The sequence below is a fragment of the Eleutherodactylus coqui genome, chromosome 11, assembly GCF_035609145.1.
Source record: "Eleutherodactylus coqui strain aEleCoq1 chromosome 11, aEleCoq1.hap1, whole genome shotgun sequence".
NCBI lineage: Eukaryota > Metazoa > Chordata > Amphibia > Anura > Eleutherodactylidae > Eleutherodactylus > Eleutherodactylus coqui.
The window spans coordinates 69844508-69861018 of NC_089847.1; the positions used below are offsets into that span (position 1 = coordinate 69844508).

The 16511-nt window shown below is 41.6% G+C and overlaps 1 protein-coding gene across 1 annotated transcript in view; it reads right to left on the reverse strand.

The window, feature by feature from the left end:
* Positions 1–907: 907 nt before the first annotated feature.
* LOC136581880 (acylphosphatase-2-like) overlaps positions 908–16511 on the reverse strand; it is an 84625-nt gene continuing 69021 nt past the window's right edge. The window contains exons 3-4 of the mRNA XM_066582526.1: positions 1334–1443; positions 908–1045 (exon numbers count right to left, since the gene is read on the reverse strand). Of these exons, the coding sequence (XP_066438623.1) occupies positions 931–1045; positions 1334–1443 (225 nt within the window). The 3' untranslated portion in view covers positions 908–930. The remainder of the gene's footprint in view (positions 1046–1333; positions 1444–16511) is intronic.

Sequence of the window (16511 nt, forward strand, 5' to 3'; positions counted from 1 at the left end):
TGAGTGGGTCTGGGTCTATGTTCCCCGGCTACAGTGTGCATACATGTTTGCTTTCCCTGGAGGGTTAGGGATCAGTGGTTAGGGTTAGGGATTAGTGTTCCTGTTTGCCTTTGCTTACTTGCAACCCAGGCAAAAAGAAATCCACCTGCTTCTGGTAGGACCTACACGAAGGCAGCCAATCGGGAGCTAGGGGTGTGACAAGGGTGTTCCTGCATCCAAGCCCTGTCACATCCCTAGCTTCTGGTGGCATCAAGATACAATAATACCACATTGTGCTCCCTTCACACTCTGTGCCACATGAGGCCCATGTGCAGCACATGAGAAAAAGGGATCAAGCCAAACAGGACTGGTTCCCTCTGCCCACAAGCTCCATATGAACTGCTACCTCAATGTGATATATGTCTCCAAATTAGACTTTATTCACTCAAGCATTTTTCCGTGGTTATGTAGCTGTGTTTTCACGCCTGACAGAAAACACGACGATCTGCGGCATTGGATTCCAATGCATTCGTTTATATGGGTGATTTTGCGGCACGTAAAAACGTTGCATAATAAAAAAAATAGAACATACGCAAACGAAATCGGAGGGCACTCTAATGCAAGGCCAAAAAAGATAGTTCTGGACCTATCTTTCGACTGATATATGCTGGCGGCTCCCATAGACTCCTATGGGAGCTGAAAAAATAAGGGTGGGGGGAGGCAGTTTAGCAGCGTCCAATGCAGCGAAAAGCTTACAGGTGCCTCTATTTAGGAATTTGAAGTAATTACAAGGATTTATGCCTCTGAGCTGTTTAGGTTTTTCTTAGCTTATTAAAAACAGTAAAAAAAAACTAACAAAGTTAAAGTACAGTTACGCTTTTAGTAAATGATTCAGTTTTTTTCAAATGTTGTAACACTTTTTCCAAGTATTAAATAAATGGGTTGGTTTCTTTAGTATTTTGTTTTGAAATTCGTATATTCTAGGTTTTGGATCTCTCTTTCATTTGTGAAAACTGCCTTGCCGATCCGGGACATTGGATTGCCAAGATTTCTCAGCCAATTTTTCCTAAAAAAAAGAAAAGAAAACCTTAGGCTAGTGATAAATTATATAGTGAATCTACAACTAGTATGTACCATGAGATTTTAGAATCTATATATCTGAGACTGGGAAAATAAAACACTCACATCATGCAATTGTGTTCTGTACCTGCTTATGATAAAACTCCATTTACTTTGAAATGTACTGTTAGGAGTACAGGATTTGTATGAAACGTGTACAACGCTGCACAATCTGTTGCAGCTGTACCATAATTTACAAAATGTGGCACATAATAATGAAATAGGCTGTACTCACGTTATTTCCACATTTTCCTTTAATCCTTGGACGTGACCAGTAACTGTTTCATATGGAATATTTTTGACCCATCCAACTACAGGAACATGTTTGCCCTGTTCTTCAGTATACTGCAAGTATAGACAGACAGAATAAGGTGGGCTATGTTCTCACTGGCACTTAGGCTGTCTTCACATATGTCTGCTGGAATCAGAGCGGAAATTTTGCAGCGTTTACACAAGACATGTTAAGGAGATTTCTAAAATCTTCACATGCTGCAAAAAATTTCCACAACGAAATTGCAGCACTTGTGAAAAACATCTCTATTTATACTGCCAATTTATGCTGTGGAGTAGATCAGCTTTAAAAACCAAGGCCAAACCCGCACCATTTAGTTGCAGATTTGGCCACTGAGGTTTTCCAGTGAAATTGCTGTAGGTTTTCCATTATGGAATGTCTGCAGCAATTACACTGTGTGTGAAAGTACTCTTAAAGGGGTTGTCCGGTCGTGACAAGTGCATGTATGCACTTCTGTATGGCCATTACAAAGCACTTTGTAATACCCTGCTTCCCTGAAAATAAGGCATACCCTGAAAATAAGACATAACATGATTTTCCAGAATTTTTGAGGATGCAAAATGATTTTTCAGGCTTTTTGAGGATGCTTGAAATATAAGCCCTACTCCAAAATTAAGCCCTGCTAACAGTTAATTAAAAATGTCATTTTAAATAGTGTCCAGGCAGCTATACATGTAACAAAGTTAAACCTTTTTGAACAAAAATTAATATAAGACACTGTCTTATTTTCGGGGAAACACGGTATACTGTGTGCTTTGTAAATGAGCCATACAGAAATTATATACTTACCTAAACAGATGTCCCCGTATGCTTACCATTCCATCGCCCCTGGATACGACAAATTCTCTGGCTGGTCTTCTTTTCTTGTCGCATAGGTGCAGTAGCACTTTTTGGCTTTTGGAAACGCGAATCTGATTCTTCGTGCATGTGCAGTTCACTCAGAAGTCAGAGCTGAAGCCGATCCTGACATCAGCGTCCACCAGCCGACTGTCCTCAGCTGAAGGCTAAGTGGGGGTCACTGTTACTACTGGGAGAAGTGTCTGGGAAGTGGGGGAGGCAGGTGGTGTCACTATTACTACTGGGGGCAGTATTGGGGGGCGGTTGGTGTCACTATTACTACTGGGGGCAGTGTCAGGTGGGTCGGGGACAGGTGGTGTCACTATTACTACTGGGGGCAGTGTCAGGGAGGGGTCACTATTGCTACTAGGGGCAGTGTCTGGGGGTCAGGTGGTGTCACTGATACTGCTAGGGCAGCTATTGGGGGTCACTATTTGTGCTGGGGCAACTATTGGAGGTCACTATTTCCGCTCTAGCAACTATTAAGGGGCACTATTACTGCTGGGGCAACTATTGAGGGTCAATATTACTGCTAGAGCATATTATTGGGGGTCACTATCTCTGCTGGGGCAGAGATTGGCCATCACTATTACTCCTGTGGCAATTATTGGTGGTCTCTATTACTGCTGGGGCAATTAACTGCAGGGACAACTATTGGGGGTCACTATTACTGCTGGGGCCACTATTGAGGGTCATTATTACTGCTGGGGCAACTATTAGGGGTCACTCTTACTGCTGGGGCACTTCTTGGGGGTCACTATTACTGCTGGCGCAATTATTGGGGGTCACTAAATGCTGGGGCAATTATTACGGGTCACTACTACTGCTGGGGCAACTGTGGGGCGTCAGTATTACTGCTAAGGCAATTGTAGGGGGGGTCACTATTACTGCTGGGGTTCACTATATTGGGTGCGGTTTTGTGTGCGTTTTTTTAGTGCGTTTTTCAGGTGCAGTTTTGGTGCGGTCGTACAAGTGATACTGAAGTTGTGCCTCATTTTCGACAGTGCTGCTAACACTGCCCATTCCTAGCACTGTTGGCCATTCAGTTCAATGCAGGTGGGCGGGGGCAGGAGAGACTGACATTTAGTTCAATGGAGGTGGGCAGGAGCTGTGCGGGCCAAGAGACACTGCTTTTCAGTTCAATGCATCCTGCCGTCATCGGGAGTACACACACACAGGGAGAGGCGCAGGGCATTGTGGGATTACAGTACAACAGCGCTATCTTTGAATACTGCTTTCAACATCAGTTTACAAAGTAAGAAAAAGACATTATAGCTAATATGCCTGCCGTTTCGAACCCATGTATGCTGTGTTTTAGAATGGTTAGTGAAAGGAAAGCATTATTATTATAAAAAACTTTCACCCTGCTTCTTTTATGATGGATTTTCATTGCCTCGGATGGGCAAAATAGCCTAGTTTTCTCTGCTATTCTGTACAGTAAAAATATAAAAACATGGTAGATCCCATTGTAAATCAATAAGATCCATTATGATCAGTTATTAGATTGATTCTTTAAAAACAGAAGCCATAACACCAGTGTGAAGAAACGCATATTCATGAAATGTTAGCATTGGCATAATAATCTTTAGAGTTATATGTGGTGTAAGTGCATTACATTAAATAGTACAATTCACATATGATACATACTAAAGCTGAAGATCTTGCTCACACAATGAAATTGCGGTGTAATTTTGCATGCTTTTTCAATCCAATAAAAGGAGAAATATAAGGTCTCATGTCCACGGGGAAAATCAGGCCCCTGCGCGGATTTCTGCTGTGGATACACTATAAGGCCCCCCTGCACACGGGCGGAAATTCCGCAGCGGGATTTCCAGCAGAATTTCCACCCGTGGCCGCTGCCATAGAATTGCATTAGAAAACGCAATCCTAGGCAGATGGCTGCGATTTGTCCATGTGAAATCACACGCAGAAAACAAATTGCGGCATTTTCTATTTCTGTGCCGGTCTCGCAGAGGCCCGCACAGAAATGTCAGTGGTGACAGGCCGGCTCCTCTCTGCGCATACCCCAGCTGTCCGGCAGCCGGCGCATAGCAGAGAATGAAGATGCCAGGAGCGGGTAAGCCGCAAGCCTCTGCAGAGGCACGGGTCCGCATCGCGCTGCGAGAATTCGCAGCGGGATCCGACCCGGCCGTCTGCAGTCAGCCTAATTGTCTTTTTTTTTTTTAAATTCGGGATATCAATTGAGATATGAGCTCTATGAGCACCCGCATGCGTGATCCGCGTTAAAATGGAGCATGCCGCATTTTTTTCCTGTGCATGAAATCCGCAAATCACTTAAAATACCATCCGCGGCCATTTAATTAACCGTGGATGGTCAATGCATTCCTATGGGATGCGGATTTGCGTTTTTTCTCCTGCGCGGATTTGCTAATATATAATTTCCTTGTGGACATGAGTGCTAGGCCTTTCCTTTAGGCCCCCATCCACGGGCATTGCAGGAGCCGCAGACGGATCTCTGCGGTCAGGCTAATCTGACAGATAGCAACGCTATGGAAAGCTTCAGACGGCATGATTGGCCGGTGGTTTACCGCCGGCAAAATCACGGCCATGGACAGGGGGCCTTAGGATCCACTCTTGGTGTTTGCTGGAAACAGGCATGCATTCTTGCACGAAGTACTGGATTTGTGGGAAGCAGAGGGCATATGACTGGTGCTGTGTTCTGTGTTTGTGGAGGCAGAGGGCATATGATGCAATATGCGCTGTGTTTATGCTACTTGTTATTTGTGGAACACATAGGTTGTGGTACCACATTAGAGATTCAGTACGAGAGTTTAAAGAACATTGTTTTGAAGTGCACAATGCTTTTTCTGTTTGTGTGGGGCAACATGGGGCAGTTTGCAGGCAATGTTTATTGTGGCATGATTTAAAACGGACAGCTCCTGCACACTTGCGCTTTTCTTGCGCATTTTTTTCTAATGTTAAAAACGCATCGCAAATTGGTGCTTTGCAATTTTTGTGCGATGCAATTTTAACATTAGAAAGTCCCATTGACAATTGCGTGAAAAAAACACTGCGATATCGCGTGAAAAAAAACGTGCAAGAAAAACGCAAGTGTGCTGGAGCCCTTAGGGATATTTTACAATGGTCTGATTCTCTGCCCATTGTGCCAATCAACATACAAGTTGATGTTCGTTATTATGATTCACACACAGCAGAGGAGTGCTGATATAAGGCCCATTTACATTGGGTGAGTGTCGGGCAAACGATGTCTGACACTCGTCCCTGTATTCACGCGCTCCCGTTCTCCTGCACGGGAGCTAGCACAGCTGGCTCGCTCACGGAGCGTCCAGCAGGGGGGCGGGGCAGTGTTTAAACTGCACGGTTTAAACTTCATCGTTCATGTGGGAGATTTCCAATAGGCTTACCATTTTGTATGTATTTTCTGTTATCAACTGTGAATATACTGTATTCTGTCTATGGTCTAATCCTCTGGGGGAAGGGAACATCGGCCCCCCACCTCCCCAAGAATTGGAGGAGCAGTGCTCTGTGTCCAAGAACTGGTCAAACCAGTTCTAACTGGCAGAAACCTATCTAGAAATGTCTTTGTCTTCAACAAGCAGACAGGAGAAACAGGATGTTCTTCTCATGAGACCAAATTCAAGAATGAAGTGAGTGTGCTCACTGAAGTTCCTCCCAGATGGATGACATCACAAGCTACCTCACAAATACCTCCCTCTGAGAATGCCCTATCAGCACACTAAATAATGTAACTGTATCCTAAATTACTTAACTTCCTGTGTTGAGATTTTATTTAAACTTTACGCGCGTGAATAAAGGCAGACTCTTTTGGGACACATGATGTGAGACGTGTGATCTTTGAAAGGCTCTCCAGGCCTGTACATATTATCTAATTTGAAACACACAGTATATCTGAAATAGCGAATTTTGCGCTAACAAATTTGGAGGCACCGCTGGGATTATGAAGATACAGAGATATGAAGATATTTCATCATTATCCGGACACAAGGGGGCTTCGAAGCAGAGACAGACAGATAATGAGCTCAAACAAGGTAATAAGCTATTCTTATACCTGTACCATCTCTCCCTCTCTGCTATGATCCACCCCAGGCCGGGTGAGTTGAAATATGATAAGTCTGTATCAAAAGAACAATGAAGTAGATATACTGTGTGGTTTTTATGTTGTCTGTGAAGTAATGTCCTGAGTGTAAGAAGGTGTGAGCTATGGGGGGTTTATATTGTCTCTGTAGTAGTGAATGGTGTGAAGAGAGTTTGCAGGTTAATAAGGAACAAAGAATGTGTAGGATAACTTGTTAAAAGAAAGTAAAAAGGAAAGTTGATGTAAGCAATTTTAGCTGAAGGTTATAGTAGTGATTAAAGTTGCTGGTTAAAAACAGTAGTGTGTCCATGCGGTGAGGGAGTCTCCATTGTTCAACATGTGGCTGATGAGGTCTCCCTTTGTTATGTGGGGGGAGGGGTACACATGGAATGCTTGTATTTGCCATGTTGGCATACATCAACTCAAGGGAATTTGGGCTTGGAGTAAAGATGTGGGCTAGCCAGAGATTCTGCTCTGATTATGGTAGGCCGAACAGACTGTTGAGGTTCCACAATGTGGTACCAAAAGTACAGATCTGTGCCATGAGGTGCAGGAGTAGAGAATCTCAATTAATTAAGGATTTTTCCAATTACGACAAGATGGGCAGGGATGAAATTGTAAGTGCTTATTAGTGAGATAAGCCAGACCAGTGTCATGAGGTGTGGGAAAAATCAAGTATGACTCACAAGCAAATTCAATGAGATGATGTTTGTAAACACAACGGGACACACAAAAATGGGTGAAGGAAAAAGCAAGTCAATGAGTTAAGGAAAGGTAGAAGGTTTAACAATGAACAGTGATAATAGTTGCCATCTGGAGTGGTGAATATAAGTATGTGGGTGGAAATGGGCATAAGTTGTATTGTGTTTGTCATTGGATACCCTATTCTGAACAAAATATGTAAAAACCGCGGTACATAAGAGTTTTTCTTATATATATATATACTTTGGTCAATATGGGAAGTCCTATGTACTCGAGGGATTTAAATCAGAAGTAGTATCTTTATTATGCCCACGAACAACGTTTCAACCCTCCTTCCGAGGGTCTTTGTCAAGTTCTAAATGACGTATACAGACTCACAACATTAAATAGCACCCATAGCTCCACCTTCACCAATCACAGACAATATATCATAAACTCATTAAAATAGATCACATGTTATTAGGTGAGACAGTGTAGAATCGCAGATGAAACATGCATAATTAATCACATAAGTGCTTCAGTGTCATACCCTGTGCTGCAGTCATGCTCCCGCTAGTAGTGTCTCATAGTGCTGACGTCGGAAATGTCATTCAGCAAGATCTCCTTGCAGATCTCACGATACCTTAGGGATACTGGGTAGACTATCATTTAGGGCTAAGTCCCGATATGTAGCTACTGCGCATGCGCGAGAATTCACTGCTCTCGCGTGACTATCCGTAGCTCCTTAACGCAAACATTGCAGGTATACGCCAACAGCGTAACGGGTGGGTCATTCCGTGTCAGTTCAACCAACGCTCCCGGTCGACCATCTCAGATTTCAATGAAACTTTGCACAAAGATAGACCCTGACCCTAAACTAAGATAGCCAGAATATTAGGCTTCAAAGTGCTTTGGTTCACAAGCTACAGGTCTTAATCTAGGGGGTTGTCATGTGATTACAGCGCGCAACCTGAAAAAAGTGGCAATTTCAATCCATTGCCAAGCCAGTTCCAATGACTCTAGAGCAATGAAACTTCACACACTAGGAAAACTTTTGGTGCTGAATCCAGCTAAGCTACTCAGACTGCCACTCTTATCATCATTCTGCCACCATTGCATGTCAAAGTAGCTGAAAAATTCTATCGCGCAAAATAAAACTCATATTTTAAGCAGTAATAACTCATAATCAATGCAATCCAACTCAGCTATGAATTTATCAATGTGTACTCCATAGAAATGTTTCTCATTATTCACATTATGGACCCAAAAGGATGCATAGCTCTTAAGATACAATGAGTCAAAAATGGCAAAAAACACTTTTATGCAAATTTTTCCCTTTTTCAAAGGCGAAAATCGGAATGTACTCCATTTTTATTTTTTTTCATTTTTGTTCTATTTGGAAGAGAATTTTTTGCTCTACAAGATTTGATGTTTTTCATTTTGTTCCCAGACCTTTTAGATGGGAAAATATCAATGCCTGTGAAGGTCCTATGCACTCGCGGAGGTCAAATAATAAAATAAGTGTAAGTTTTGCATGGATGTATAATTAGTTTAGAAATCATGAGAAGGTAAATTATTTTTGGAATGAGACAACTTTTTATGCTCAAGAAACTATGTGATGAAAAATTGCATGGCGAGTTCAGGTGAGCCACAAGCTTTGGCCTAAGATGGTCAGAATATCATTGAGTGTTGCATAATGATTGTGGTATATTACAGTGATCACTGGGCTTATTTAGCACTCTATCCATATTGGATACTAAGATTATCTAAGGCTAGCATTTGTGTACTAAATAACTAGTTATGTGATCAAAAATTGCATGGCAAGTTCAGGTGAGCCACAAGCTTTGGCTCAAGATGGTTAGAATATCATTGAGTGTTGCATAATGATTGTGGTATATTACAGTGATCACTGGGCTTATTTAGCACTCTATCCATATTGGATACTTAGATTATCTAAGGCTAGCATTTGTGTAATAAATAACTAGTTATTTATAACTAGTTATTTATTACACAAATGCTAGCCTTAGATAATCTTAGTATCCAATATGGATAGAGTGCTAAATAAGCCCAGTGATCACTGTAATATACCACAATCATTATGCAACACTCAATGATATTCTGACCATCTTAGGCCAAAGCTTGTGGCTCACCTGAACTCGCCATGCAATTTTTCATCACATAGTTTCTTGAGCATAAAAAGTTGTCTCATTCCAAAAATAATTTACCTTCTCATGATTTCTAAACTAATTATACATCCATGCAAAACTTACACTTATTTTATTATTTGACCTCCGCGAGTGCATAGGACGTTCACAGGCATTGATATTTTCCCATCTAGAAGATCTGGGAACAAAATGAAAAACATTGAATCTTGTAGAGCAAAAAATTCTCTTCCAAATAGAACAAAAATGAAAAAAAATAAAAATGGAGTACATTCCGATTTTCGCCTTTGAAAAAGGGAAAAATTTGCATAAAAGTGTTCTTTTGCCATTTTTGACTCATTGTATCTTAAGAGCTATGCATCCTTTTGGGTCCATAATGTGAATAATGAGAAACATTTCTATGGAGTACACATTGATAAATTCATAGCTGAGTTGGATTGCATTGATTATGAGTTATTACTGCTTAAAATATGAGTTTTATTTTGCGCGATAGAATTTTTCAGCTACTTTGACATGCAATGGTGGCAGAATGATGATAAGAGTGGCAGTCTGAGTAGCTTAGCTGGATTCAGCACCAAAGTTCTCCTAGTGTGTGAAGTTTCATTGCTCTAGAGTCATTGGAACTGGCTCGGCAATGGATTGAAATCGCCACTTTTTTCAGGTTGCGCGCTGTAATCACATGACAACCCCCTAGATTAAGACCTGTAGCTCGTGAACCAAAGCACTTTGAAGCCTAATATTCTGGCTATCTTAGTTTAGGTTCAGGGTCTATCTTTGTGCAAAGTTTCATTGAAATCTGAGATGGTCGACCGGGAGCTTTGGTTGAACTGACACGGAATGACGCAAATATTTTTATGCGACATATGGAGGAGACGCGTCTCTGTACCTCCCCATCCTGGGCCTTTGCCCAGGTATGGTGCAGGTACATTGACGACGTCTTCGTCATATGGAATGGCTCCTTTGAACAGTTGGACATTTTCCATAATGAATTGAATAATTTTCTGCCGGAACTGAAGTTCACGCTCTCTGCATCTGATACGTCCATTCAATTTCTCGATGTTTTAGTCATTAAACAAGGGAATTGTTTAAAAACAGATCTGTTCACAAAACATACAGATCGGAACAATTTATTGCATTATTCAAGTTGCCACCCGCCGGCCATAATTAAGTCATTACCTTGGAGCCAGATGCTCAGGGTCCGGCGGGTGGTAAATGATGAATATTTTGACACACGTCTTGAAACAATGTACAAAATTTTCCTCTAGAGGTTATCCACATGATCTATTGCGTGAACAGGTAGACAGAGTCAAACAGGTGGATCGTGGTTCTATCCTCAATCCCTCCACAAGAACGGCTATGACTACAAACCGAATACCATTTGTTTCAACTTATGGCTCGTGCAGTAAGAGATCCGGCACATTCTGAGAAAGCATTGGCACGTTCTAGCTGGGTGCCATCCTGGGATCGCAGAATTTGCTTCTCCGCCCATTATGGCATATAGACGTGCACGTAACTTAAGGGACCATTTGGTCCACACCTCCTGTCCCTCTCCTTTGGGTTCTGTGCAAAAAACATTAGCCCCTGCTAGAAATGGCAATTTCCCATGCCTTGGATGTGCGGCTTGCCATAATATGACTAAAGGCGATAGCTTTACACACCCTAGATCTGGCAAACGGTTTACTATACGAGGTTGGTACAGCTGTTGGTCTGCGTTTGTTATATATTTGATTAGCTGTCCGTGCGGCCTCCAGTATGTGGGTGAAACCACTACCGAGGTTCGCAAGAGGATAGCGAATCATAAAAGCAACATTAGAACAAAGACACGGGATTTACCCATCCCGAAACACTTCGAGGACCACAACCACTCTGTCAGCCAGATGCGCTTCAGGGTTATTGATTCAATGGATAGAGATACAAGAGGTGGTGACAGGGAGCGCAGATTAAAACTGCTTGAAGCAAAATGGATTTTCAAACTTGATGTGCTGGCCCCTAACGGCCTCAATCTGGATTACAACCCATTACCGTACTTAACATGATACAGTGCTATATTGATTTTGTTGGTCATTTTCATGCAGTTTTGATGGGTGTTTGGTGTTTTGATTCGTATGATTGCTATAAGATCATTGATTTTAATTTTTTTTCTGTCTTTTTTTAGATCGCATTGGGTGACGCAGTGAAAGTATACGCAGTTCACGTTTGTTGTTATTATAGTGTTTTTTTCTTTATACACAATTGGTCTGAATAAAATTATGAACAGTATAAATTTTGATGTGCTTATGTGTCATACTTACTGTTGGTACTACATGTTCAATGTAAATGAGATATTGTAGAAACGGTTGGTCTATATGGTGAAACATTTAGGAGCTATTTATATGGTGAATGTCTGACATCTCACCCTGCCCTATAGTATGTAGAGATTAATTGGTATTTACGTTGGGAAGCCTCATCTATATAGTTGTATGAAGTTTCTCTGCCAGGTAAATTAGGGATATCTCATTGACTGAAGACATAGGTCCTCGCTCCGTACTATATGCATTAGTATGCATTTGAATAAACAAATAATGACTTGTGGAGTAATTGAGAGATCTTATTAGGTGGACTAACATATCAGGTTATATAACTCCACGGCTACTATGGCATTTTATCTAATATCTCTAATGCATTTATTAAGTTAACTTCCACTCTCCAAGTAGGCTCTGTTTATCAGCATCTAACCGCGCTATAATATGCCGTTGTAAGTACAGCATATGGGTATGCTGGCCACGCACCCGTTACGCTGTTGGCATATACCTGCGATGTTTGCATTAAGGAGCTGCGGATAGTCACGCGAGAGCAGTGAATTCTCGCGCGTGCGCAATAGCTACGTATGGGGACTTAGCCCTAAATGATAGTCTACCCAGTATCCCTAAGGTATCGCGAGATCTGCAAGGAGATCTTGCTGAATGACATTTCCGACGTCAGCACTATGAGACACTACTAGCGGGAGCATGACTGCAGCACAGGGTATGACACTGAAGCACTTATGTGATTAATTATGCATGTTTCATCTGCGATTCTACACTGTCTCACCTAATAACATGTGATCTATTGTAATGATTTTATGATATATTGTCTGTGATTGGTGAAGGTGGAGCTATGGGTGCTATTTAATGTTGTGAGTCTGTATACGTCATTTAGAACTTGACAAAGACCCTCGGAAGGAGGGTTGAAACATTGTTTGTGGGCATAATAAAGATACTATTTCTGATTTAAATCCCTGGAGTGCTGCTCTTCTATTTTTCGTTTGGCTGATACATCTCCAATCCAGGATCCAGGATCGCGACGAGCGTGCACCAGTGCTGTGATGTCATCCTTCCTCTCAAGATAAGGTGTAGTGTGTGCTGTGGCAAGTTGATTACTTGTGATGGAAGTCCTATGTACAGTAAATACAATCTCAGTTTCTACTTCACATGAGATACTTATCAGTCTGTGTATGAGTGAATGAAAACCCCAGTGAGTGTGAATTTGTGTGTATAAATGGAAGGGCCAGTATGAGAGTTAGATTGTGTTATATGGTGTGTACTGTCCGGTAACCAGAAATGAAATGAGGCAAGAAAGACCAAATGCTGAGCCAGGCCACAGGGGGTGGAGCTAGGTGATGTAAGGAGATGGGAGGGAAGAACAATAGAAAGAGGTCTTGCTCCACCCTCAACACAGACCAGCCTTGGAGAGAAATGTGTCTCCATTTAAGTGGATGTTGGTATATATATGTATATTGTGGTAATGTATAGAGGGAAGGTCACTCTTAGACTCCGTGTTAAGTCTCTCACTTGAACAAATGTAGGTGACCAAAGGAGGGGCATCTAATTCTATTCCTGAGGGTAGTTGGGTGAGAAAATAATCCAGGATTGCCACAGTGTATATATATATATATATATATATATATATATATATATATATATATATATATATTATATAGGTTCTTGGAGTATGTGGAGATTTAAAAATATTGAGTTGTATTTATTTTGAATATCATTGAATTAAGATACTAAAATGAGAAAATTGTGTACTTGAAACACCCATTAAGTACTTTAGTAACAAAAGTTCTATTTTAGAGTTATCTCATTTTTAATTAACAACAGTATTTTACGTGAAGATTCTTACATTTAAAGAAAAAAAAAAAGTAAAGTTTTGATGCCAGAAATTGAGTATATCCCAAATGGTATCAGGAATACTAGTCCCTTAATAAACCAGTAGTTAACCATCATTGGTGCAGTTGTTATAGTTGCAGATTGTAATAATAATATTTCCTCTCTAGTTTGCAGTATGTTTTAGTGCAGGTACCAGAGATGGTGTGCTCCCTCATGCTCCCAGAACGTCATGCTGCCTCAAGGGGCCATAAAATACTGCATAGAGTGCAAACTAAACATCTTTCAGCTTCCAGACTAACTATGTATGAGACGGCCCTGCTAGCACCCTCACATATCGCAATCAAGTGGGGTATAGTTCCAAATGCCGTTTCATATCTTTTACTGAATTCAGAAGGTTGAGAGGAAGGGGCAGCAGGCGCAGACCATGACATCCAATAGCAAGCACATGAGTGTATGATTGTCGGAAGATTAATGAAAAGAGAAACTAGGGGTCCTAAAAAAAAAGGTTGAAACTGCCATGATTAATGTAAATCTTGAGTTTTTCCCATAGATGGTTCCAAATATTGTGGAAATGGACAGGCAAAACAGGCTATGCAATGGTAACCAATAGAAAGAGGTAATTGTACAAAAACCACTCTTTTCCTCCTGAGACACTCAGTTACTCAGGAAATAGAGGTGATGGCGCTCACTGAAATATGTAAGCTGGCTGCAGGTAAGACTGTTTGTGTCTGCACCGACTTAAGGTACACATTGGGAATCGTACACGATTTCACATCCTTTGTGGCACAGTGGAAGTTTCATGGGGTTCTTGAGTAAGCCAATCCAGAATGCAGAAGCAGTGTCTTTGTTCTACCAGGTTTTAGCTCTTTCCACACAGGTGACTTATCATCAGAGTCTAGGCTTATGCCAAAGAGACAACTACTGAGGCTGGAAGGAACCAGAGAGCAGGCACCGCAGCAGCCTGACTTCCCTTGAATGAGGTAACGGCTGGTAACCTGCTTGCACCTGAAATAGGTGTAGACATTTCTCTGTTGCTTGAATTGCAGGAACAGGACTCAAAAGAAGAAAAAGGAGGAGTGGAAAAGCGAGCAGAATGCTACTGGGGTCTGGCAGAAAGGTAAATGCCTGTGCCTCCCCTGCACACTGTGCTCCTTGATGTCACACCTGATCCAAGAGCTAACCCATTCATCCAAGGAGGTAACGTGTGGTATAGTGTCTTCTGCTTGGCTTACCCTAGGGTTCAACATTGCTGCGATATGGTTTGTACAGGGATGTATGATATGCGCCCGTTACAATATAGGCCAATTGGTCAAGGTACCTTCTTGGTGCGAGCCAGACTATCTGTTTCAGTGACTGCAAAATGATAGCATACAGCTACCACAGGTAGGTGTTTGGAGTTGTTGGTTTGCATAGACCTCTTTTCATGTTAGTTGGAGGCGTAGCTTGAGAAATAAAAAAATTAAAATAATTTTTAACGCGCCAAGAATATGACAAAAAAATATGTTTTATGAAAGTAATTTTGAATATTTTGATACACCAGAAGTCATAATAAATAATAGAGGTAAACATTTTATTAGTCATCTACTCGATTAGAACCACGCCTAATTGTAAGACTAAGTTGAGTACTTATGAAGGTTTTGTTTGGTAGGACTCCTGTAATAGGCCTATCCTTATTCCAGGCCAAAAAGGAGGGCCTCACCTCCCATGTGAGTGACTTATATCAGGAGTTATATCAATTGTCACTTTAAAATGTGCATTCTCCTTGTTTCCAGATCAAGAGTCGCATAGTTTGCTTTCAGGTGGTTGGGTTGTCCTAAAAAGACGCAAGGAAGAGCTTGGACTTAAGAACAATGAACCCTTTCAAGTGCTGTTAACCACTACGATCACAGTGAAACTTCAAGAAAAGCTAATTTGGGTTCATGTCAGACATTGAATAAAGATTATCAAGGGAGGAGACAAATGTGGCCCATATCCTTTGTTATATGTAGGACCCTTGCGTTCATTGGGCTGTCATTTCTCTTCTTCCTCATAAGGGTAATAGAAGACGTACATCCTATGAAGAGGGTTATTACTGTTTCATATGTAATGTGCAGAGGCGTAACTTGAAGCTCCCGGGCCCCAATGCAAAACTTGGAACAGGGCCCTGAACTATAATGCTTTACTTATAGTACTGGGTTCCCTATATGGAGAAGAGAGGCCTTATGGGCCCCCTAAAGGCTCCTGGGCCCGGGTGCAACTGCATCCCCTGTATCCTCTATAGTTACGCCCCTGGTAATGTGTCAGAGATCGGAGAAAATGTCAACAGATACAATAAGGTAGCAGTAAGACTACCAAGGATTCAGCCATATTGTGTAATCAGACAAATGTTAACCTGTAACAAACAATATAACCTGAAATCACACCTTGGTAAGCCGATCACAATAGACATGTTATATCATCTAAACTATGAACAAGGTGGCTTATGCAGAAAACGTGAAATAAAGATCAATCTTTCAGGAGCCATCTACCTAGAATACCGTTGGAAAACTGTAACGTGTTGTGTGGTATTTTCCTTATCCTGGATATCACCGAGCAGTAGGAAGGGATAAGGTAGGAGACAGGGGCAGGGGGGTTGTAACCCTTGCGGGAGGCATTTTCCCATGGCGGAGGTGACAGATAGGGTCCCCTGTAGGCGGTAAAAAAAAAAAGGCCCGAGAACACAAATAGGAAGGAAAAAACTATCCAGGAGAATGAAAATACGCACAACAAAGGAGGGAATCGTGGGAGATTTCCAATAGGTTTACCATTTTGTATGTATTTTCTGTTGTCAACTGTGAATATGCTGTATTCTGTCTATGGTCTAATCCTCTGGGGGAAGGGAACATCGGCCCCCCACCTCCACAAGAATTGGAGGAGCAGTGCTCTGTGTCCAAGAACTGGTCAAACCGGTTCTAACTGGCAGAAACCTATATAGAAATGTCTTTGTCTTTAACAAGCAGAGAGGAGAAACAGGATGTTCTTCTCATGAGACCAAATTCAAGAATGAACTGAGCGTGCTCAACGAAGTTCCTCCCAGATGGATGACATCACAAGCTACCTCACAAATACCTCCCTCTGAGAATGCCCTATCAGCACACTAAATAATGTAACTGTATCCTAAATTACTTAACTTCCTGTGTTGAGATTTTATTTAAACTTTATGCGTGTGAATAAAGGAAGACTCTTTTGGGACACATGATGTGAGATGTGTGATC